At 36.2% G+C, this 23,323-nt stretch overlaps 2 protein-coding genes across 3 annotated transcripts; one reads left to right on the forward strand and one right to left on the reverse strand.

Annotated features, from left to right (window-relative positions):
- The first annotated feature begins 488 nt into the window (after nt 1–488).
- LOC147510802 (2Fe-2S ferredoxin-like superfamily protein) lies at nt 489–2,958 on the forward strand. The gene is made up of 6 exons (XM_086602643.1): nt 489–913; nt 1,012–1,125; nt 1,779–1,832; nt 2,072–2,134; nt 2,340–2,402; nt 2,596–2,958. Exons 1-6 carry the CDS (start codon nt 716–718, stop codon nt 2,629–2,631), a joined length of 528 nt encoding a protein of 175 aa, XP_086458769.1. The 5' UTR covers nt 489–715; the 3' UTR covers nt 2,632–2,958.
- A 1,472-nt stretch (nt 2,959–4,430) lies between these two features.
- Nucleotides 4,431–21,435, reverse strand: LOC147510803 (Pyridoxal phosphate (PLP)-dependent transferases superfamily protein). 2 transcript variants are annotated; one of them, XM_086602644.1, is made up of 9 exons: nt 21,177–21,435; nt 21,062–21,109; nt 20,772–20,900; nt 19,732–19,791; nt 14,188–14,344; nt 11,620–11,723; nt 11,444–11,502; nt 5,585–5,693; nt 4,431–5,041 (listed from the first exon to the last, which is right to left on the reverse strand). In XM_086602644.1, the coding sequence occupies exons 1-9, from the start codon at nt 21,237–21,239 to the stop codon at nt 4,589–4,591; spliced, it is 1,182 nt and encodes a 393-aa protein (XP_086458770.1). In that variant the 5' UTR covers nt 21,240–21,435; the 3' UTR covers nt 4,431–4,588. The 2 variants fall into 2 exon arrangements, with proteins under 2 accessions (XP_086458770.1, XP_086458771.1); XM_086602645.1 differs by having other exon boundaries at nt 21,189–21,346.
- Between the last annotated feature and the right edge of the window lie 1,888 nt (nt 21,436–23,323).

A 23,323-nucleotide genomic window follows, 5' to 3' on the forward strand; every position in this document is an offset into this window, starting at 1 on the left:
AACACGAATGAATGAAGTTATAAAACCAATTGTCATCAACCAATACACATCAGGAACTCAGATCTGAAATCCTCAAATAGTAAAGACGTTTTCTCTTTTTTTTTCCTAAGTTGTTAATTTTATAAGTAGAATTTTATAAAGAGAAAATATTATTAGGCTTATATACTATTACATAGGGACTCACTTTTAACGTGGGACTAAACCACATACTAAAACTTATATATAACTCAACAATACTTTTGGTTTTTTGGCGTGGGAATTTATAGAACTTCTTAAGAAATTGCATAAGCTCATAGACAACAATGTCTAGTTTGAATGAATTTGTATTTAAAAGGATTGGGTTTACCATCCAGAAGAACTTGGAGTGCAACTTGTGACACGATTGTCCTCTCCCAGTTCCCATTATGTAATTTCAGTATTTCACTATATATTAATGTAATAATTGTTTTTTTTTTAAAGTTTATTAAATTCAGAAATTTCTAACCTGTGGACACCTACTGACTTTCTACCCCTTATCGTTCTCTCTCGTGACTAAAATGGCCTCATCTCAATGGGTTTCCCCTGTTGGGAGTGTTGGGTACTGGCTTCCCCAAGTTCCCCGCTGAACTTATGGTAGTCAGTTACTTAGTCGTACTCACAAGTCAGTAGTCTACACTCTACACTCTACATTTTGTACAAAAAGTGGAGAAGAGAAGAAAGAATATTGAAAAGAGATATGGCTGCTAGCATGCAACTGGTCTCTCTACCACTTCAAATGCCAGATATCTCAGCCACCCATCAAGAGTACAGAAGTAGATCACTCTCATTTCTTTCCTCAAAGACAAAACCAGTAACAGTTTCTCTTGCTGCAAGCACTAGTGAAACTTCACCGTCCATACCAGAAAAGCCCGAAATTGAGCTCGAGTTCATTGGGGTATATAAGTTTATGTTCATGCAACATTTTCAGTTGTTATATATTCAGTTTTTTCGTTCTCATTATAGTTCAAATATAATTGTGATTGTTGAGTGTAGCCACAAGCAGGTGGAGATGGAAGTTATCCAGTAGACAAAGCTTCAGCAGTTAGTGGTGACAAACTTTTGAGGACCATCATGTTGGATAACAAGATTGAGCTCTACGCCACGTATGTATGTTTTTACTCACAAGTCACACTACCCGTTTTTCTTAGTCCTCATGATAGTTTGTTCCCCACTTGAAATGAGTATATATGGACGTTTAAAATTTTATACTAGACTATTTTTGAAAACATTTAATTTTCACAAAAATTCTTCTAATCCCAAGATTAATTCTACCCCATCAAATGTAGTTACCGAAATTGAAGAACTGTGGACTCTTCATTTCATTGTTAATAGAAGACCATGAGTTAACACTGTGTCAAATTTATGTTTGTCCTCAAAACTGTTCACGAAAAAGAAAAAGTAAATGTAATGGGAAAGAAATCAGTCCAGCAAGTGAAGAAAATGTATGCTTGTGTTTTGGGCTCCTGCATCGATACACATATTCCATTAGGCGATTTATGTGCAACGTGAAAGAGTTCTGATCGATTGATCAGTGGGTCATATGGATTTATTCATGTATATGCACAAAGATTTCACGTTTTGCCCCTTTCCACAGGCATAATTTTCAAATCCAATGGCTGGAGTAATGCGCCTTTTTGGTCATTATGCTTGAATTTTTCACATGCAAACTTTAAAGCAGTCTGTTTTTTAATTTTCTTCTTTTTCTTTTCCCCACATGAGGATTGTAGGAGTACTAAGAGGGATCTTTGATAATTTGTCAGGGAAAAGTGATGAACTGTGGTGGTGGTGGAAGTTGTGGCACCTGCATTGTAGAGGTATAAGCATTGCTCTCTATTTTGCAAATGAATTAGTCCTGTGGCCAAATTCAGCAGTTTACTGGACTGTTATCTTATCCCTTTCTACATAATTCCTTACCAGAGTAGTACCAGACTTGCCTGATATTCGTTTTTATTTACTTAGGTTCACCATGATTAGTATAGTATCTCTCAGTTGTTTAGGGTCAGTGATTCTAGTTTTATACTTTTATCATTTTCAACATGGCACATGCATGCAGATTATTGATGGCAAGGATTTTTTGAACGAAAGAACTAGTACGGAACTGAAGTATCTTAAGAAGGCAAGTTCTCTACCCTCAACTTGAAATTCTTTACATGCCTTTGAAATAAGTCCAAAATCATGCTTTCTGACACCTCTGTTAGTGTTCCCCTCCCTATATTTTATCGATATGAACTGCGACCAAGGTTCCTCTTCATGCCTCCCCTGTAACGAGGTTGCTTCCATTTGATCGTTTATCGACTTAAGCCTTTGCTCTAAATTTACAGAAACCTCAATCCTGGAGACTGGCTTGTCAAACCATTGTGGGGAATAAGGAAAACTCTGGCAAGGTATGCTACGGTTGTTTTAAATTATCTTATGGAAACATTATTTCGTATCTGGTATAATCCAGGTATGACCGTTGCGGTTATCCCGTAAGTAATACATAGAAGGACAGCTTCCGAAGACTAATCGTCCTTGATCTATCATTCATTCTTGAAACTTTTTACAGTTCTAACTCCATATCATTAAAAATTGGTATAGGTTGTTGTTCAGCGATTGCCCCAATGGAAGAAGTGATCACCAGACAACCCATTTATGCTGACCTATATATGAAGATATGATGCACCGCAAACTGGAAGAATATTCAGCTTGAACAATTTTTAGGAAAGTGACGGTTGTAAATCTCATGTAAAGCACCGCTTGAACACATTATGTTCCTAGTTTGGAGGTTCTCTCACTATTGAATACGTTCCTTAATCCTTCTTACAACACTTTTACACTGCATACTAGTAAATTGTTTCTAACGTCAGTCAGTTTTACATTCAAACGAAATGCCTCTGATGAAGTGCATACAAATCAGAAGTGATGAACAAAGGTTGAATTCAAAAAAGATTTTATTCAGAATATTGTTGTTGTTTATACGTTTCCTAGCTGATCGACGATCTTCAAATTGCCAGTGTAAGGTATCACTCTCAGCTCGCATGGGAAGGATTCTCACAAGTTTGTTCTGTAGCTACGTCTATGTTTATATGTTTGCAGATTTTTCTTGTCGAAGCGTAGTGTTCATCCCAACAGGCACTTGTATAAGACTCTTCTTCTGGTTTAGTAGACACACCACTACACCAGTATAGAGTCACTTTAGTCTGTCAAGTTTGTGTGCCACAATGTTTTTTTCATAAGTAAATTTTATTAATGTAGGGCAAGACTAGAAAGGCCATTACAATTGGAGTATAGTGAGGGAGATCCTCAACTATATCAAAGACAAGATTACAATGCCTGACAAAGGTCATAAAAATGAGAAGGGAGAATTACTTAGAATCCAGAAATGACAGTGTCCCAGTGAAGGACCAAATTCTGGAAGTGATAGTGCCTTCTTGTTGGTGAAGTGTGCCACAATGTTACTTACTCGTGATGACATAAAAAGTACACGAGAAGGTGAAGACTCTTAAGACATTGAAGACTATGATGACAAACATGCACTGTAATGATATTGTAAGTCATGACATCGCAGTTGGTTTTTCCTGTGACTGTGTGCCTACATTCTAGCTTATCTTAACAGGAACAGCATCTGTCAGAGTCTACGTATTAAAAGAACTTGCTTAATTCTGGTGGCAGATGGAAATATTAAGAGTCCAAAAGCAGAGCCCATTCCACCCAGTTATCTTGCCTACGCCTGCAAGTATAAAAGGCACCTTTGATAGTTGATACTTCATACAATGGCGTAACTGGCAAGATGGTAACCAGGTAAAGTAACCTGCTGAAGTGTTTCGGGAGTTAATTGGTATGAGCTTAACTTAGGTGAACAGCAGTGTAGGACGATCCACTAGCAAACATCAATAGCCAGTAAAAGACATACTACAATCTGCTTAATTAGTACTGTCGTTAAGCATATTCCATGCCTTCAGGAAACTTAGCATTACTACCAAGAATGAGGGACTGAAGACATGACAACCAAATAACATCCACAGTCGAGCATTCTCAAAGGAATTGTATTAATTATCACTTAATAATCATCTCTGAAATCACAAAAACTTGACAGCTCCCGCTCATTATTGGCTCAAGCTTTGGATTTCATTAATCAGAGGCAAGCCAATTACATGGCCAATCTTTTTGGACTCACTTTATTCTCATGACAAGTATATCTTGGTACTCCCCCCCCCCACCCCCCCCAACGCATCATTGAAGTCCCAAAGACCTATAAGTTGGATAAGAACTAGAAGTTCTGAGAGGAATGCTACAAATTTCGTCAGTCTTATTGGATAGGCATAGATCAGTTCCTAGTTTGAAAGTGTAATATATTAGAAAGGACAGAGCGATAGCTACTTGTGTAGTTTATTGTGTTCCAACACGGCAGAATGTACAACACAACTAAGTCATACTCGTTAACTGTATGTATGATTGAGATTTCTTTTGCAATGTACATACTGGCGTGTTTATTCAAGAACTGGCGTGTTTATTCAAGAATTTCATTTAGTTATTGGAAATTTCAGACGCACATGTGTGCGTTCAATGTGCTCCGCAATAATTTATGTGTTCATTGCACCATCCCATCTCTTACCAGCTCTTCCAAACCTTTCCTTAGCCTTCCTGCAGCAACTTCAGTGTCAGCTTCTCTCAACCCTCCAAAGGTAATACGAACATAGCCTGGTCCACCGCTGGCACTTCCTGGTATTAGGACTACTCCATGCCTCTGTGCGAGCCAGCGAACAACCTCAAAATCATTTGAATATTTGTCCGGAAGCTTTGCCCACAAGTAGATTGCCCCTTCCCCACCTTTAACTGCACCCTCTCCAAGGGGAGATAGTGCCTCCTTAAGGAGCTCTCTGTTCCTTACAAGGTCTTTCACTTGGTCTTTAACCCACTCTGATCCAACTTCTAAGGCATACAGTGCCAAACGCTGCGAAATTATGGAAGCACAGATGGGTATGTTGTCCTGAACCTTAAGGAGCTGCAATCCAAGACCCTCTGCTTCTGACGGGTATGCTATCTGAACAGCAATAACAAAATCACCTTTTACGTCGTCAACTAAAATAAATGAAAATAGATTCCTATGGATGCAGAAAATTAAATGATAGAAATTGACGTGATAGGGAAAAAAACATCAGAATTTTAACTTTTTCTTTTTCCTCTTTTGACCAATGAAAACTGTTCAAATTCAGCTTATATCTTACAAGTAGATTTTTCACAACCCCAAGTCCCCAACTGTGACCTTCAAACCTTGCATGTTGACATCCTAAGATTCCTAACAGATACCAAACTATTCCCATAGAAGACAAGTTATCTGTCAGAGGAATTCCCAAGATAGAAACCTAAAAAATTTGTGATGTGGTCTTTATTCATTATTCAACCTTTTAGAAAGTTTATTCTCAGCTTTCTTCAATTACAGGACCATCATACCAATCCTCAAGCTGAAGAGCAATAAACCTGATACTAAGAGGACAGATTAATTTTCCCTCCAAATGGTGAAGAAAGCTTACTATGCTTACATTGCCTCAACTAAAAACAAGTTCGATTTCGAAGCATTACTTACATATCCAACACGCCATCCCATCATCCCGTAAGCTTTTGAGAAGGAAAAGATGTTGACTATGTGATCACCCTCTATACATGAATGCTTCAACCCATCATACATAAAGTACCTGCAGAAGTTAATGTTATATACACTAAAACAAAGAAGATAGATTTCTAGATCAATTAAGTGGGACAAGTAATAATCTTCTTTCTATCTGTATTTGTTAGCATAACTTCTAACACATTCTTCTCTTGTCAACACGAGCACGAATCATGTAACCAGTGCTTTAGGAAAGAAAAAGAATTGAGATATACCCGGGAAGGATAAACTTTAGAGTTAAAAAATGAATGAATTGAATGTCATACTTTTGTAGCTTGAGAACCATGTGAATCGCCTCGGAGCCTCACAACAAAGATCACACTGAGGCAATAGCCTTACAGGTTGTGCAAGAGGCTTAAGTTTTTGTAAGTGTATCTTAAATATTTCATCACATGACATGTCATTTGACATCGACGCTCAAGTCTTCCTATTCCATTATTCTTTTTTTTTTTTGTTTATGTTAGTTGGCTACATTAAGTGCGATTTTCTAGACATCGAGGCTTACGCGTCAATCGTCTGTGAGGCTTGCCTTTAAGGTTCTAAGAGGCTTTTACGAAGAAGCTGAAGGCTTCTAATCGACTTGTCTCAGCAAGTCTTTTTAAGGCAGCTATTTTATCCAAAGTTACACAAATACCCTTCAATTGTTAAGAATTACTTCACCGTACAGGCCTGATCTCATGGAGAGGCAGAAAAAACAATTATATCCAAATGGACAGCGTGTCTTACAAGGGCAAGCACGCACCCCCTTGGGCAAAACACACGTACCACAACACTCCGCCTAAATGCTACGCTGCTAGCGCCGGACTGAAGATTCAAACCTGCTACCTCTTCAGAGCTACCGCTCTGTACCACATTAAGAACCACTCACTCCAAAAGCCTGGTGATGGAGAGGGGTACAAAACACTGTATTTGATGGACCCACGTCTAACAAAGGTACACATACTATGGAGTAGTAGAAGGTGCATCTAGGCAATAGTGGAGAATCTCACTCATGGTGCTCCTTGGATGGTCTAGGCTTATCTTAATCTAGCTGCTAACCTAGTAACGCATTGATCTAACGGCTGACGCTAGATGATAAATAGACTTGTAAACTCAAATAACTTAAAATTCATTATCAGAAGTCTAAACCTCATTAAACCATTTATCTACCATTTTTATGCCCTAAATCAATTCTTAGAGAAGATGTGAAGGAAACAAGTTATTTTGCAACTTCAGCGATTTTTTTTTTCTCAAGGGCTACTGCCATCAGCCCCCACAATCAGCAATAAGCAATTTTTTTCTTGGGAGCACCACACAGTCTAGTGGAAGTACACAATGTGTTTAGACACCCATCTCTGCATAGTTGCAATATACGGGGGTGGGGGTTTCATGACAAAAATGATCAGGTTCCACAAACCCTAGCAACCCTCACTTGAAAAGTCCAAGTCTTGTGGATCTTGGTGTACTAAATGTTTATATCCTAAGGTCTTCAAGAAGACCAATTTGAGTTGACATAGCTTAAGTTTCGGGAATTTGATGATGTCTTCACTTGTTAATCCATGTATAATACGTAAATTTGCACTAACGGTTACGAATTCTTAAACATAGGTTCAAAAATCAATTATGCTAAATCATCCACAAAATGTGTTTGTTAGTAAACCCTTATATGTAAATATCATAAAACTAATCATTTCAGGTTTTCTGATATTTCAAATCCAGTTCGAATATCAAATGCATATAAAATGTTTCCAACGGAACATCTCTTTCATTAAAGGGTGGTGAGCTTAATTATTGTAAAATTCAAATAAGTGAAGGCAATTTTAGAAATTAAGTATCAAGATACTGGCAGGAGCATCCTATAATTTCTTTTAAGACTAGCAGATTCTCTGAACAGAAGTTCAAAAACGATATAGCAGTAACAAAAGTTAAAACAAGAAGAAGTGCCGAGTTTTAAACCACTAAACCAACACTTTATTTTTAAAGGATGTCACATCAAACATAAACATAGCTCGGTATTCAGTAAATACCACGGTTACTCTGTTACAGACAGAAAACTGAGCTGCTTTTACTATTCACTCGGGGCAACAATTTTATATAGCAGTTAGATAGTTGAGAATTGATGGATTCATGGACAAATGTGTACATGAGTACATAGTTGTGTTTGTTGGTTAGTTAGGTATGAAGACGGTTTATTGACGTGTTAAAATAAGTAAAAAAGAAATGATAACAAAGGAGATAAAAGTGGGGTAAAAATGGCATCTGCATGTACCTAACACATCCCAACAGGTTGCACCTCTTAGACCACTCATATTCTGACTATACTAAAGAACCCTTACAATATCCCTGCTAGGCAAGTAACAAAAAGATCTTTTATAACCACTCATCCTCCTCCTTTAACAATGCTTAGCGAGTTAGCGTTGACCACCTTTGTTATATTTTATTCCCTATATAGAAGTACTACAGATAACAATCAAGATCGCTAGCATTTAGCGAGGAACTAAGAGTATACATTCCGACATGATTTCCAAGCACAAAAATTACAAAACTAGTGTATGTATCCCAATGACAAATAAAATCAAGAAATCTCAACTCCCTAAAAATGGAGAAGTTCCTCGACCAACCATACAATAGCTCCTTAATATCCACCAAACTCTTGTGCATTTCCTTTTCCTTGTTCTCAAACGCTCTTCGATTGCGTTCCAACCATATTGCCCACACTATTGCCTTACGTAGATGTCCACTGACCACTTGGTACTTGGGATTGACAACCTAGTACAGAATAATTTTTATAACCAACTACTTCAAAAGCCAGGCTGAGAAGGAGCACAATCATGCCTAACAACACCTCCTAAATGTTGACAAAATGAGAACCTCACAATCTGAAAGGCCAAGCTGTTAAAGGAGGCATACTACTAGATAACAAAGAGAACATACAACTAATTGGGGACAGGTACACGCCTAACGACACTGGGCGGAGAATATGTCCAACAACAAACCCCTCTCTCATGCCTTTGGAACTGTCACTTGAATTTTCTCCCTTTAGTATCGATTGTTGGCCTAATATGGAAAAAGCAAATGCCAAATGAAAAGGGCAATTTCCCCAACCGGTCACGAAGGTGTCAATTTATTCCAAATTCAGTCTAACTTGTTAATTTTGACCAATTCAATGTTGTTTGTACCATTTTGCCTCTCTAGTGAGAATAAAAAACTTTCCTCTCTCCCTTTACATTCTCTCTCCAAGTACAATCCTTACATTCTCTATCCATGTCCCTTGATAATGACCTATTAATTTCTACAAGCCACATGATTGATTTGTTGATTTCTATGGTTTATTTGGACGGTGGACGAACATCTAACATTATGTTCCTTAACAAAATAAAAGAAGAAAAAATGAAAAACGATAATGAAATGCAAGAAAATTAAAACAAAGTTATAGTTAACAAACATTTCCTTAATCAAACATCCAGTACAACCCTTTTAAAAACCTAAATAAAAAAATAAAATAAAAACTAAAGGGTCAAAATCAATTGTCACCAGCACAACAAAAAGAACTCATTGCCATCATCAGCATTGGCCAAGCCCATGACAACTATGGAGATCTAGGCTTATTATCTTCTTCATTGGAATCTCCGAAGGTATCTTCATCATCATTTTCCGTCTTTAGGCTCACCAGGTGCATTAAAATATTCAACCCAAAAATCTAGCCAAATTTTTTTTTCTTCCCAATCACTATCGGAATCTTCCTCTCACGAATACACTCCCCATTCGTCTTCATACTCATCTGCGACATCGCTATTAGAATAATCAAAATCAGGTAGCACCATCATGCAAATAAGGAAGAGAAAAAAAAAAAAGTGACATTGTTGCTAACAACTTATTTACTAGAGTATGATATGTAGAGAGTAAAATTTTGTACTCCTTGTAAAGATGATAAAAGTTTGAAAAACATAGGTAATATTAAATTTATGGTCAGAAATAAATTCTTCCTTATCACCCTATGTGTCTAATTCAATGAACAATTGAACACTGAACACATTTAGTGATTTGTATAAACATCAACTTGTTTCACAGTCACAGGATAAGCATTGAAAAAGTTGTAATTTAAAACAAGTTGATGTTTAAACAAATTACTAAATGCATTCAGTGTTAATTGAATCAAACACATCTGATAAGAGAATTTATTTCTGACCACCTATTTAATATTACCTCGTTTTTCAAACTTTTATTATCTTTAAAAAGAGTACAAAATTTTACTATCCACATCACTCTAGTAAACAAATTGTTGGCAACAATGCCACTTTTCTTTTTATTTCTTTTCTCAATTACTTGCATGATGGTGCTATTTGATTTTGATTACTCAGATAGTGATAATAACGATGTCACTGACAAATATGAAGACGAATAGGGAGAATGTATTTGTGCAAAGGAGATTCCGCTAATGATCGGGAAGAAGAGAAATTTTGCCTGGTGTTTTGAGTTGACTATTTTAATGCACATATTGAGCCCGATGAAAAAGATGGTGAATATACCTCTGGCAATTCCTCTAGAAATTCCAAATGAAGAAGATGATTTGGGCAATAAAGAGTTGTTATAGGCTTGGCCAGTGCTGATGATGGTTTGGGGTTCTTTTTCTTGTGATGATATCGACTGATTTTGGTCCTTTAGGGTTTTGGTTTTTTAAAAGGGTTTATAAAATGGTTGTAATGAATGTTTGATTAACGAATGTTTGTTAAAATTTGTTGTTTTAATATTCATGCATTTTTAATTATCATTTGTAATTATTCTATTTTTCATTTTTCTTATTTTATTTTGTTAAGAAACATAATATTATAGTTAGATAATAATCCACCGTCCAAATTAACAACACAAATCAATATCAAAAGGACAAGGAGAGAAAGTATAAAGATTGTACTTGAAGATAGAATATAAGAGGAAAGATGAAAGTTTTTTTTGTTTTCACTGGAGGGGCAAAATGGTACAAAAAACGTTGAATTGGTCAAATTAACAAGTTAGACATGATTTGGAAAATTACCCTACTAAATATACTAAATATGGGAGACTAAATAATGCCCATCAGCACTAAGAGCATCTCTAGTCTACGATCAATTGGGTAGCTAACCACCAAATTGTGCAAAAACAAATATCTCTAGTGGTGAACCAAGTGGATAGCATCCACATTGTAGTAGCTTTCATCAAAGTAAAATTGATACCAGGGTAGCAGATTTTGAGCAACTCATGAAGCGTCATGCAACGCAATGGTTGTAGCTAGACTTTTTAAACCAAAACCCCAAAGCATTCCATCGCCAATTGCTTAAGAGAAGTGAATTTTAAAATAATATAAAAAGATCATGGGACCCACTTTAACAACTTATGTTAGTTTTTGTGGATTTCTAGGTCAATTCCTACCAATTTGATTGTTATGTCAGCAAATAAAAATCCACAAATCCACAAAATCTAACAAAGGTTGTTAAAGTGGGGTCACATTTTTTTTTTATAATGTAAAATTCTCCTTAAAATAGTGGCAATCCAGAATGCTTGGGATTTTGGCTGACAAAGTCGAGGAACAACCAATGAGATTCATCTAGAGATGCCATTTTTTGGGTGAGAAATTCTTCAAATTGAGTAGCAAAGGTTGAAGAAATCCTGCTACCAGACTAAAGGTGCTTTAATAACTTTGCCTTAGTATTATTGATAGCTTTCAATCGACTTAAAGTTACTAAAGATAATGACTAAGTCGACAGACGACAATTGAACATATTATCATGCCAGATATTTTGGGTAAGGTAACTATGTACTTACTCATATGTGTTATCCACCACAAGCCAGGAGCCAGCACTTTTGCATAGGTCTGAAATTCTCTAGAAATGCAAAAGGAAACAACATATTAAGACAGTTCAAAGTATACTGGAAGCGAAATAACTTATTTCTCTGTGACACTCCACCGTGTCCATGTGACTTGTGGTTGGGGGTACTACCTTGAGAAGTCGCTCCGGTACGTAGGTTCCTGATGGGTTGCCTGGATTTACAACGGTAACAAGCTTCGGAACTGGCTTATTGAATAGAACCTTTTCTAACCAATCTATAGGAATCAAAACATCGATAAGACATGTTAAGAACACTTGATACCAAAGAAGAGGAACAGAATATTTATTTATACATAACGATATTATGAAAATAATAACTAAGAAGATAAATAATAATAATAACAAAAAATACATAAATAAATAAAACACACAGGCACACACATCGGGACATATCTATCTACAACCACACTAACGGAAATTCTTCAATATATAACACACTTCCCAAGTTCCCATTGACCATCTTTCCTCTTATTTTTTTTTCCTGGAACCACTTAAGCTTCTCTTCTTATGAGTATATTCAAAACGAGCATTATTTAAGATTTCAAAGTTCCCACCCTATATAATTACGTAGGAATGACATAATGCCTGTGAACGCACATGATTATGTAGATATGGAAGCTACCTGTATTTTCAAGACATTTATGTCACAACATCTATTATTTCACCTGAGTGAATTTTATTATTTAGTAATTATATAATATAATGAATTACCCTATAAAATCTTCACATATCTCGACTAGGGAACTTACAACGCCTACCGCATAACCATATGAACATCCATATTATGAATGAAAAAGTGTGAAACTTCTATTTTTTTCATAGATAAAAGTTGTATTAATTCAATGATATCTCAAGAGTACCAATGAAGCAAGAAGCTATTATACGTTTGACAAATATCCTTATACCCAATTACACCCAGACTACCTCACAAGAGTATCCCCCAATTACACATTCTTGGAACAACAAGAATTAATACATGAACACTTGTATATCTCCTCCTTGCTCCCTTCCACTACATTGTGAATTTCCTTTTATTGCTCATATGCCCTTGCATTCCTTTCTTTCCACACAATCCAAACAATTGCCTTTGGGAGATGCTCTGCAACCCAATGTTGCTTTGCTAGGAAGTAAGAAGAATGGAAGATATAATAGTACTACCAAGTGCCTCCCAAATGTTCGTTGGCGTACTCCAAAGAGTTGGAAAGACAAAAAGAACAGCTCCCATATCCTTCCAGAAGTCACAATTAAGAAGTATATGATCCACTCTCTACTTCCTCTTTACAAAGTGAACATATGTTCTCAATTGACAGTTTGATCCATTGATAATCTGCATCAAGTTTAAATAAAGGAGGAGCAAATATTATGGTCATTACATGGTTATCCACGCAACCAAGTAAGGTAAGTGTCTCCAAAACCGGGCCAACAAATAAATCTATTCGTTATGTATAGTCAGAAGCAGAATATCAACAAGGAATGGTGAGGGGGCACCTGATTAGGCTCGAACATGAATAACTCCTTTTGGTATTCGACACCTGACTACTTACAATACGAGAACTAAAAAAGAAAGCACTGATTGTGGCTCTTCTTACATTTTACTAACATATCTCATGACGCTGCTACATTTGGCATCATTTGAACTTCCGGAGAGTTATTCAAATAAAGAAATAGTACTAAACTGCCCTGTTTTGGAGACACTTTCCTTACATGGTTGCGTGGATAACCATGTCACAGACTCACAGCCATAATATTTGCTCCTTGTTTATTTAAATTTTATGCAGATTATTAGAGGAGTATATATTGTTTTGATGGTTATCAGCGGATCAAACTGTCAATTGTAAAGGTACAAGATGCCCTAAACTACATATTTTTCAGCAAAAAGCATTACATATATCTGTGCAGTTAAATCACTACTCATTTGAAGAGCGAGGAGCGAGTAGGTGTAATCGGTCAAGGGGGGGGGCATTTTTCATAACACTATATTTTTTTACTAATACTTATTAAGTATATTTAACTTTGAAATACCAACATAATGGAGCCAATTTAGAACCCAATCAATCAATAAACAATTAAAACACTCAATCAACTAAAATAAATATGATTAAAGTGTAGAACTTTACATAATCGAGTGTTGATCGAATCGGCAAAATGTCAAGTTCGATGTTTAACATTGAAATAGTTGAAATAGTGAACACAATTACTCGGCTAATCGGCTAAACGACACGTATTAATCAGCTAATCGGCCGAGTACTCAGGGAGTTTTTGAGCCCGATTGTGATCGGGGATTAATTGTTAATCGGGTCGGCTAAGCAGCGAGTAGCGAGTACTCAATGATTTAATAGCCCATATATATATAAGTAAAATTGTATTGTTGCTAAAAGAGAAGAAGTTGGAGAAAAAGAGGATACGGCCTTATTGGTTTTGGAAAAATGAGGGGGGTTTACAATAATAGAAACCGCCTAAAATATACAGCCCAATCCACCCCTCGGGAGATGTCCTCATAGAACTCTAACAATATACATATGTATGCATATAATGGAAGCTCTTCAAATTTGACGTGTTGTCCCTGCTATGATAAGTTAATCACAAATTGCAAATATTAACTTGTATGACCACATGGAACACCATCAAACCACTAGGACTCCATCTCGCATTGCAGAACTGGTGTATTAGAATTCTAACCTGCATCCGGCTGAAGTGTTTTGGGATCGCCAGGACCAACCAGTATGTTAGTAACGCCAGTCATCTGGAATGCCATGTACGCATTGAAGTAGTAAGGTGCAAACACTACTACAGTATCCCCAGCATCACACAACGTAAGCACAAGATTCACGAATGCCTGCCAATCACATACCATATTAAAGTCTCTTGATTAAGTAAAAATAATATTAATAGTTATATCATAATAATAATAAAAATAAATAAATGGACAAAAAGGACATATCAAGCCACAAAACTGAAATTTCAAAAATCGGTGTACACCCTTCAATGAAGACCAAGTCACTATAAATGGAGTGCTATAAATTCCAATGCAGCAAACCCGACAAGTATTTTATTTATTATTGTTTTTCTCCTTAACAGCATACTTCTTCAATCGTTCTACTATCAAACCCTTGAAAATAACAATACTACCAAAAAACCAAAAAAAATTACATTCACTTTACTACACAAGCAGTTCTAGAATTGCTTCTTTTCTAATGGTTGTAACTTGTAAGCTTAGCCTTCAGAACTTGGTTTCATAGAAGGTTAGAACAAATAGTTGCGTACCCCGCTTCTAATTTCCCTTATGTGAAGAAAAAATTCCATCAATAATCATTCAAAGATAACTATAAAGAGGAGTTACTATCCAGGCTAGTCCAGTGCCTGCCTTTTTCTGTAAGCCTAGCCAAACTTGCCCACGACACACTAATTTTGGGAGCCATGTACTAGACCCAAGAGCTATCATTTGAGTCAGCAGTTTCAGCACAAGCCACACATGAAATGGATCTCCAAAACGATGTAAGAAATATCCTAAGTCCCAAAATGTTGGATTACCCACTAAAAGAAACCCTTTATATTGATGATGAGACACTTAATGTCTTAATCCCATGCCTGGGAGTGCAAAAAATGCTGCTATTTTTTTTTAATGGACTTGTATTGAACTAAAATGTCTAGGTTCTAGAAGTGTGAGAAAAAGTCTCACGCTGAATAACAAATAACCAAGACGGCTTACCATGGTAAACAGCACTTACAGATGAGCATAGCCAAATTGAAGCCACAATACAAGCTTTGAAACGATCAAAGGTCAAGAAAAAGTCCCTAACAGTTCTCTGATTCATCTCAAGCCAACAATCTAGTAAATAGCATGAACAAATCCCCAAAATAACCATCACATATAACATAGCTACAAGCTATTCTTGTAGTGCAAAAACTCTATAGCATCTGGCATCTAAGCCGCCCCAAAACAATATTTCATGGAAGAGTAGCATCCGCTAGGAAACCTGAATGGCTGGTCCTCTAAGACCCCAAGGACGAACAACTGTTTATACAACATTATACCTCTTTCTCAATTATTAATGGTTAACATCCTTCCCAAGATGAACGTCCACAACAAAAAATTTGATTTTGCTGTTTCCTAATTTTTCTATTCGGAAGATAACTAAATAAGAGATGTGGTGTTGAAAAGCAGCAACTCTTTTAGCTTCTGAAATCTCGAAATATAGACTTCATTGGGAAGAGCTACTTTTAGTCGGCCAGAGCATATACAAAGGAAACACAATGACATAAAACTAAACCTCTTTTTTTTTTTTTTTTTTTTTTTTTTTGGGACAGCACACCTCACAGGACCTACCGAGGCTCTAAATTATAAAATAATGACACATCTTAATCAACCTCTTAATTTTATTGCAATAACTATAATTTACCACACTTGTTGGAGCTATGGCTCGATTTACGAAGCACACTCTTTCATCACTCATCTCAACTTCGTGTACCTTGACTATGCTTGTTTTCTGAGCATATTTCCAATGAAACAGATGTGTTGTTTCTCATAACTGCTCAACACACTGCTTCATGAAAAATAGCAAGTCTCAGAAAAATATAACATAATGTTACCTTTAGTATAGGGAGGGGAAATTAATTGCATAGCTAGCAAAAAAAAAAACACATTTCCAAAGCACCATTCGTATTTAAGACAAACTTCAAAAAATTTGGAAAAAAAACCTTGATCTCAAAATACAATTGGCCGAAATAAAAGATACTGGAGATGCTAATTTTTGGATATAAACTGCAGCAGAAACTTCTATCTGTTAAGTATCAGATAAAAACACTATATCACCATGCAAACGCTGTTTATTTAATTGGTAAGCCAAGCATAAATGTGTATACTAGGTGGGTCAACACAGTTGTGAACTCATCCTAGACAAAACCTGTTTGTTTCGACACCCCATGCTTGTCACTATATGATGTAGAATATTAGTCAAGTCTATCAGTGTCATAGGCGTGCGCCTATATTCCCTCTACATGTTATGGGCGTGAGCCTCTCAGTTGAGTCCAAGCCCATGGTTCGAGTCCATTAGTTAGTTGTGATACATGTCGTGTTATTATTGGTTTGTACTTTCTAGGTTTAGTTTAAATAAGGGTTTGTAATTAGGGTTCCTCAGTGTTAAGTTTATGTGATTGAGAGATTTAATAAAAGAGTGATTTTAGGTCTTCTTTAAATTGTGTTTTAATTAAAGTGTAGATTTTATTAAACTGAAGCTTCCGCCAGTCAAAACCACATTATTTGGTATCGGAGCAGATTAATTCCAGGGGTTACTACTATTCACCACGTCACTGTTCACCCAGGTTACTGTTCATAACGAATTTTTTTCTCAAAAAGTAAAATTTTTGTGTTATTATAGTGAATGACAAAGCAACTCGAGATCGTCCTCCATCCATGGATACTCGCATGTTTCATTTAAAGGAAAACATGAAAAACATGACACATATGTTCCAGAACTTTACTGCAACAATAGCCACAGTAGTCCCTCTTCTAAACCCTTTTGCGCCTATTGCTCTAGAGAATAATGGCGGGAAAAGAGTTGTTGGAGAGAATAACGACATTCAGGTTCATCCCCTGGGTGCAGTAGGTGATCATATACCACCTATTGTTGGAGATGGTCAAGATGATGAAGGTGTTGGTGAACCCCCTATGCGTGTTCCACCTATAGTGCCACCACCAGTCCAACAGCTACCTGTCGTGCGCCCCAAGGGCCACAAGATCCGGTTTTTCAGCCAAGGTTAAACCCTAATGGCCAAAATCAAGGGCTACCAATGCAAGAGGCAGCTAGAGGTGTGCGTCTTCCTCCACAAGGGTGTGAGATTCCGCATGTTAATCAGGTTTGAGGCAGAGGTCATGGTTACTAACGTCCTGTGCAGCACTGGGTTGATGGTGATAGGAATTTTTGGGAACAACCCATTCCTTGCAATGCAAGGCAAGAGAATAAGGGTTGGTCTCCATCTCCTCCTTCTACTGACCGAAGTGGTCGTAGGGCAGATCGTGAACCTAATCGTCAGGCAGGTGATTTTGAAAGGTATGACCATTTTAATTATTTTGATGAAGATCATGGTGTTCAGAATTTTGATAATGGGGTTGTTGATGTTAATCGTTTCCTCCGAATATTAGAGAGGAGTCAGGCGGGTGATATTAAAATCGATGTGCCTACTTTTGATGGTAAACTCGATCCTGACAAATTTATTGATTGGCTTAATCAAATTGAAAAGGCCTTTGATTATAAAAACTTAGATGATGGAAAGAAGGTTAAATTAGTAGCTACTAAGTTGAAGGGTTATGCTTTGGTGTGGTAGGATGAATTAAATCTGCGGAGAGTTAATCAAGGTTACAGGCGTGTTTGCACTTGGGCTAGTATGCGCCGAGAGTTACATGCGCATTTTGTTCCTAAATAGTACCATCAAGATTTGTTCATTCGTCTATAGAATTTGAAACAACAGTTGTCTTCGGTTCAAGAATATACTGAGCAGTTTCAGTTGTTGTGTACTAGTGCTGGGTTGGTTGAAACTGATGAATAAAGGGTGGGTTGTTATTTGAATGGTCTGCGCAAGTCAATTCGTGAAGCACTTATCATGTTTGAGATTGAGGACATGGCTACCACGTTTAAGTATGCATTGCGTGCTGAAAGAGTGCTTTCACCTGGTACGACTTCTGCACCTTATACTGGTTCTGCGAGTGTAGTTACAGCTGTTCTGCGAGTAAAGTGCTGCTAGAAAGTGCTTTGAATGTGGCGTTATGGGTCACATTGCTACCGAGTGTCCTAAGAAGAAGAAGAAGCGCCCTGTTTTATTAGCTGAAGGTGAAAATGAGGTCGAAGATGTTGTTGCCAAGCCACCTGATCTTGTCCTAGATTTCCAGCATGAAGCTTTGTCAGTGTTTCCAGTTTCAGACGCTCCACTACTTTAGCTTGTGGACAAGCTTCGTCAACATGGGAAGAGTGATGTAGAACATTAGTTGAGTCTGCCAATGTCATAGGCGTGCGCCTATGTTCCCTCTACATGTTATGGGCGTGAGCCCCTTAGTTGAGTCCAAGCCCATGGTTCGAGTCCATTAGTTAATTGTGACACATGTCGTGTTACTATTGGTTTATGCTTTCTAGGTTTAGTTTAAATAAGAGTTTGTAATTAGGGTTCCTCAGTGTTGAAGTTTATGTGATTGAGAGATTCAATAAAAAAGTGATTTTAGGTCTTCTTTAAATTGTGTTTCAATTAAAGTGTAAATTCTATTAAACTTAAGTTTCCGCCAGTCAAAACTACATTACTATATTTTCCTATTTCTATTGACCTTTTTTTCACAATATTCTTCCTGTTAACCTTCCGTGAATGAAACTATCGTAGTTTTTATTTTAATAACACTAAAAAACTGCCATGATCAACAAGGTAACGCACGTGATGACTTAATAGGGATGGATGGGATGACCTTTTCCAAAACGTATGTATATTTGGAACTAAGAAAAAAGAAAAGATAGGGAAATTATAAAATTGATATAATAGAAATAAAGAACAAAAGTAGATAAAGATAAATAAGTAGAGACATACTATAAGCACCCGCAGTCAGGGACGGACCCAGGAGGGTCTGAGGGTATTTAGTTGAATACCTTAAATTTTCAGACAATGTAAAATATATAGTGTACAATATCCAATACCATATCAACAATACATAAAAATTACAACTTAAGCCTATGCATCTTTTTCTACTTTGATAACCTGTGTTACTACTTCTAATCTAGAAAATTCATATCTAAGTTAGTTTTCATGTTTTTAGCAATAAAATTTCAATACTCACAAAAATTTCTATGTTATCAATCTTTTGAAACACTAAGGGATGAAAATTTCCGGTTTCAAGTCAGTTTTTCAAATGTGTGAATTGCATGTTGAAAACCCTCTACAAAACTTCTGGGTCTGCCACTTCCCACAATAATTAGTAGATGATTAAAGAGCCCTTTGTAATTACTAGATGGAGCATGCGAAAGAGTGAATACCAATAAACACCATGGAAAACCAGAAAAACTAAATGATGTAATTATCCAGTTTTTCTTTTGGCCACTGAAGGAGGCGACACTTTTATTTGGCAAAAGTAAAATGATATATCTATTGCATCCCACAGAATAAACGAAGCAATCATTCTTGACACTACATATCCTATACAGTACAATGTCATCAAACCATAGAGAGATCAGATATCACACTGGTTACCTGATTTGCACCTCCTGTAACCATTATCGAGGAGTTGTAGAGTTTGTTTTCCTGATTTAACTGCAGAATGCGAAAAAACAATATCTGCATAAGAGGATACGCATAACCGATAGTAGAGAGACCATTACAACTTGCAAACTATAATATAAATGTTGAACACTGATTTCATACTAAATTTGGTTTCCTGAGGAATATAAAAAATGTGGGTATGCAACTCTTGGAATTTAAAGTGATTGGAAGAACCATCAATAACAAATTTTCTATTCTAACCACTAGATCATGCCACTCAAAGCTGAAAACAAGCTTAGCAGTCTGCAATATTCAAAGTGACTACATGCTTTAGTAAATTCTAAGTGTACGATTGGATGGTACAGATCATAAATCGTGTTGTAAACTTGTGTGTGGGTGTGTAAGCTAGAGTCATATATCGATAAGTTGAATCTTTAGAGACATAGTACATGTGGCATTCACTGGTGGGAGTTCAGGCGTAGCTCAACCCCGTTTTCTATAACAAACTTCAAATGGAAGTATTAATATATAACCTGTTGATGAAAAATATGAGAGAAGGTACCACATATGTTCTATTTCGCTAGCAGGTTATTGTGTCTGCAAATTCAGCAAGGTAGCATTTTCAGCACGCTACTAAAGACATGTCATCCCTATAATCCATTTTGCCACTAACATAACAATTCTGGTCAATTGTGGATCTTCATAGTACCCTCATGGAGAAGAATTACAGTCTGATTTTTAGGTTACATGGTATCCTCATCATGAGTTCCCATCCACAGAGATCAATTCGTTCAACTACAAGTACGGATAGCAAAAAGTTCTTAAAACTTTATTCAACCCTAGTTGTGCAGTCATACAGAGGTAATACAGGACTTGGAATCTCATACTGCCTAATTTCATAAATTCCACAATAAAATTATTCTTCTTTATAGTAGTAACATGATAGATTAAGTTATACACGTGTTAAGCCAAAATTTATCCAGTGGAAAATAGATTCAGTAAACCAAAATTTTACAATAACAAGGAAAAACCTTCTTAACCAATGCTTCCCGAAGCTCTGGCAGACCTTCATCAGCACCATAACAACTAACCGAAGGCTCCCATACAATCTCCTTGACCTTCTCCAAAGCCTGTTCAGGTGGTTGCCAATGAACTACCCCCTACACCAAAACATAATCACAGTGGATGTAAATCCACAAGTACAGATATATATATATAATCACATGCCGCATAACACCTATGCGGCATTTCAAAGGGCATAGGTGTAGTAGTAATAATCTTAAATCTTAGACCCAACCATATATTGACATGCAAAACTCACCTGACCAAGTGAAACAGCACCTTTAACACCTCTAAGCAATTCCTGTATCTACAAAACCCAAGAAAACAATCAACAAGGAATAAATAAAAACTAATAAATCAAATGAATAGATTACCTGAACCATAACTGGAGTCTCAGTTTCCAAAGCCCTCTTTGCCAACTTAGCCATCGTCCCCATCTCAATTTGCCCTCCTCTTCTCACCAACCAAAATAAATAAACTAGAAGAAGAAGAAGAAGAAGAAGAAGAAGAAGAAGAAGGGCTTCTTTTCTTCTCCCTAAAACAAATTTTTATCCCTCAACAACCCCCCAACTATATATATAAATAAATATTCTTCTTCTTTTTGTCTCATTATAAATTATTATTATTATTATTATTTATTAAAGTAAACAAATCTTATCTTTCTTTCCAATGATAGCAACGTTACAGCCAAGTGGAAATATATTGATGGGCAACTGGTTTTGGAGGTTATATTGTTCACCTTTTTTGTTGAGGTTTTGGGTGGAATTTCGGTTACGTATTCTCGTTTTGTCCGGGGTACGGACAAGGTTACCTGGATCGGACGCAATGATAGACGACCAACACCCGACCAACTTTCATGGCAGACCAAATTTTGTTGGAGATACTATTCTCTTTTTCTTTTTTTTTAAACATATATATGATACATCATCAAATCACTTGGTACGGAAGCCACGAAAGCCCATTTCATCTCAGCCACAAAATGGAGCACAACGGCATCTAATCTCAACTACTGACGTCGACTGCCCACAGCTTCTATTTTGTTTGTTTTTGGAAACAGAAACTAAATTTGCATGCAAGGAGGTCATTTTTGTAATATAAATCCCTCCCATGTTGTAGGATCTTTCTAGATCTCATTGTAGCCCTTATATAATATAAGCACGTAACTGCCACTTGTAAATTATAACATCTAATCACATTCATTCTTTTTGTCTCCAGAACTTAAATCAAAGAGATATTAATAATAAAATATTCGGTTTTCACTAGCTTAGTGTTAATAAATTAACCTCCCTAATCATATGTTCTTATTTTATTCTTTTTCGTAGAAGACTAATCTTCTCTTTCAAGGGAAGAGATGAATCGGTAATTCTTTTGGTTCATGATGTTCTCCAATCAGGTTATTTATTTATGTTTTTAGTTATTAGTCTCATTAATTGCCTATACCAAGAAATGAAAGTATAGAATAAGGTTTATGTTTTGCAATTTAATACTATGATAGTATTTTTAACTTTTATTCCACTAGTATAGTTTTATAGTTAGAGAAATATTCTTTGTGTTGCTCAATAAGGGGTAGCTTAGGGAGTGGTCGTCTAGAGGAAGTATTATTTGTGTTTGTCTTAAGTGTTGATTCATTCATTGAATTGTTGCCTAATTGGAAAGTACTCTTTAATGTTGCTCTCGGTAATACATTGAATGACTCCCCGAGTTTACATAAAAGAAAATAAAGTACTAATAGCATAAACTTATGAACAACCTTAAGTAGAAATAATTGTTAACGATATTTTGTCCAATTGGGCATCAACACTCGCTTGATTGCCCAATTATAGTCTACTTGTGAAAACAACCATGAAGCAAAATGTTATGAATCAAATGTATTGGTGGATTCGATTATCTTCAATTCCCTATCATAGATTATTTTATTCTTAATAATTTAGTTTAGTTTAGTTTAGCATTAGTTTATTTCACAATCTCTACAACCATAGTTTTTAATCCCTCAAACCCCATTTTCAGTCGCGTCATTTATAATTATTGCAACTTAGAAATGGAACGATATCCTACTCATCATTTACTCGTTGAGGGATATTTAGGTTTTGACATATTGTTATTTTAGTCCAATGCCAACCATCCATCATCCATATTATCTACCATCATCCATCTATCTCCATTCCATAGATTAAAAATAACAATTGTCAGTATACCGGGAGACGGTGAGGGCGAACGAAGAGGGGGGATAGTAGTTTCATAACTACTTGGTCTATGAGAAAGAATTGAAAGCAATGAATAACCGAGAAATTGAACAACGAATGACATAGAAATTGAGGAGCATCAATTAATAAGGCTAACACATATCAATAAACACCATGGAAAGTTGAAATCGATAAACATTTAAGAATTATTTCATAGAGTTTAGACTCCACTCTTAATCAATTTATTTCCATTGAAGAAATCTTTAAAGCTCTACTACAACTACGGGAACATTTGGGTTAGATTAAGATTCATTGTATTGAAAAAAATTGGTACAGAT

This window comes from Coptis chinensis, chromosome 3 (assembly GCF_015680905.1).
Source record: "Coptis chinensis isolate HL-2020 chromosome 3, ASM1568090v1, whole genome shotgun sequence".
Classification (NCBI taxonomy): Eukaryota; Viridiplantae; Streptophyta; class Magnoliopsida; order Ranunculales; family Ranunculaceae; genus Coptis; species Coptis chinensis.

Excerpts from the sequence above, each read along its gene's own strand:
- LOC147510802 (XM_086602643.1), top strand. The coding sequence starts at position 716 with ATGGCTGCTAGCATGCAACTGGTCTCTCTACCACTTCAAATGCCAGAT. Across the intron at positions 1,126-1,778 it reads TTGAGCTCTACGCCACGTAT|GGAAAAGTGATGAACTGTGG; the intron begins GTATGTTTTTAC and ends ATAATTTGTCAG. Across the intron at positions 1,833-2,071 it reads GTGGCACCTGCATTGTAGAG|ATTATTGATGGCAAGGATTT; the intron begins GTATAAGCATTG and ends ACATGCATGCAG.
- LOC147510803 (XM_086602644.1), bottom strand. The coding sequence starts at position 21,239 with ATGGGGACGATGGCTAAGTTGGCAAAGAGGGCTTTGGAAACTGAGACT. Across the intron at positions 11,503-11,619 it reads TACCGGAGCGACTTCTCAAG|AGAATTTCAGACCTATGCAA; the intron begins GTAGTACCCCCA and ends TTGCATTTCTAG. Across the intron at positions 5,042-5,584 it reads TGGGATGGCGTGTTGGATAT|ATAGCATACCCGTCAGAAGC; the intron begins GTAAGTAATGCT and ends ATTGCTGTTCAG.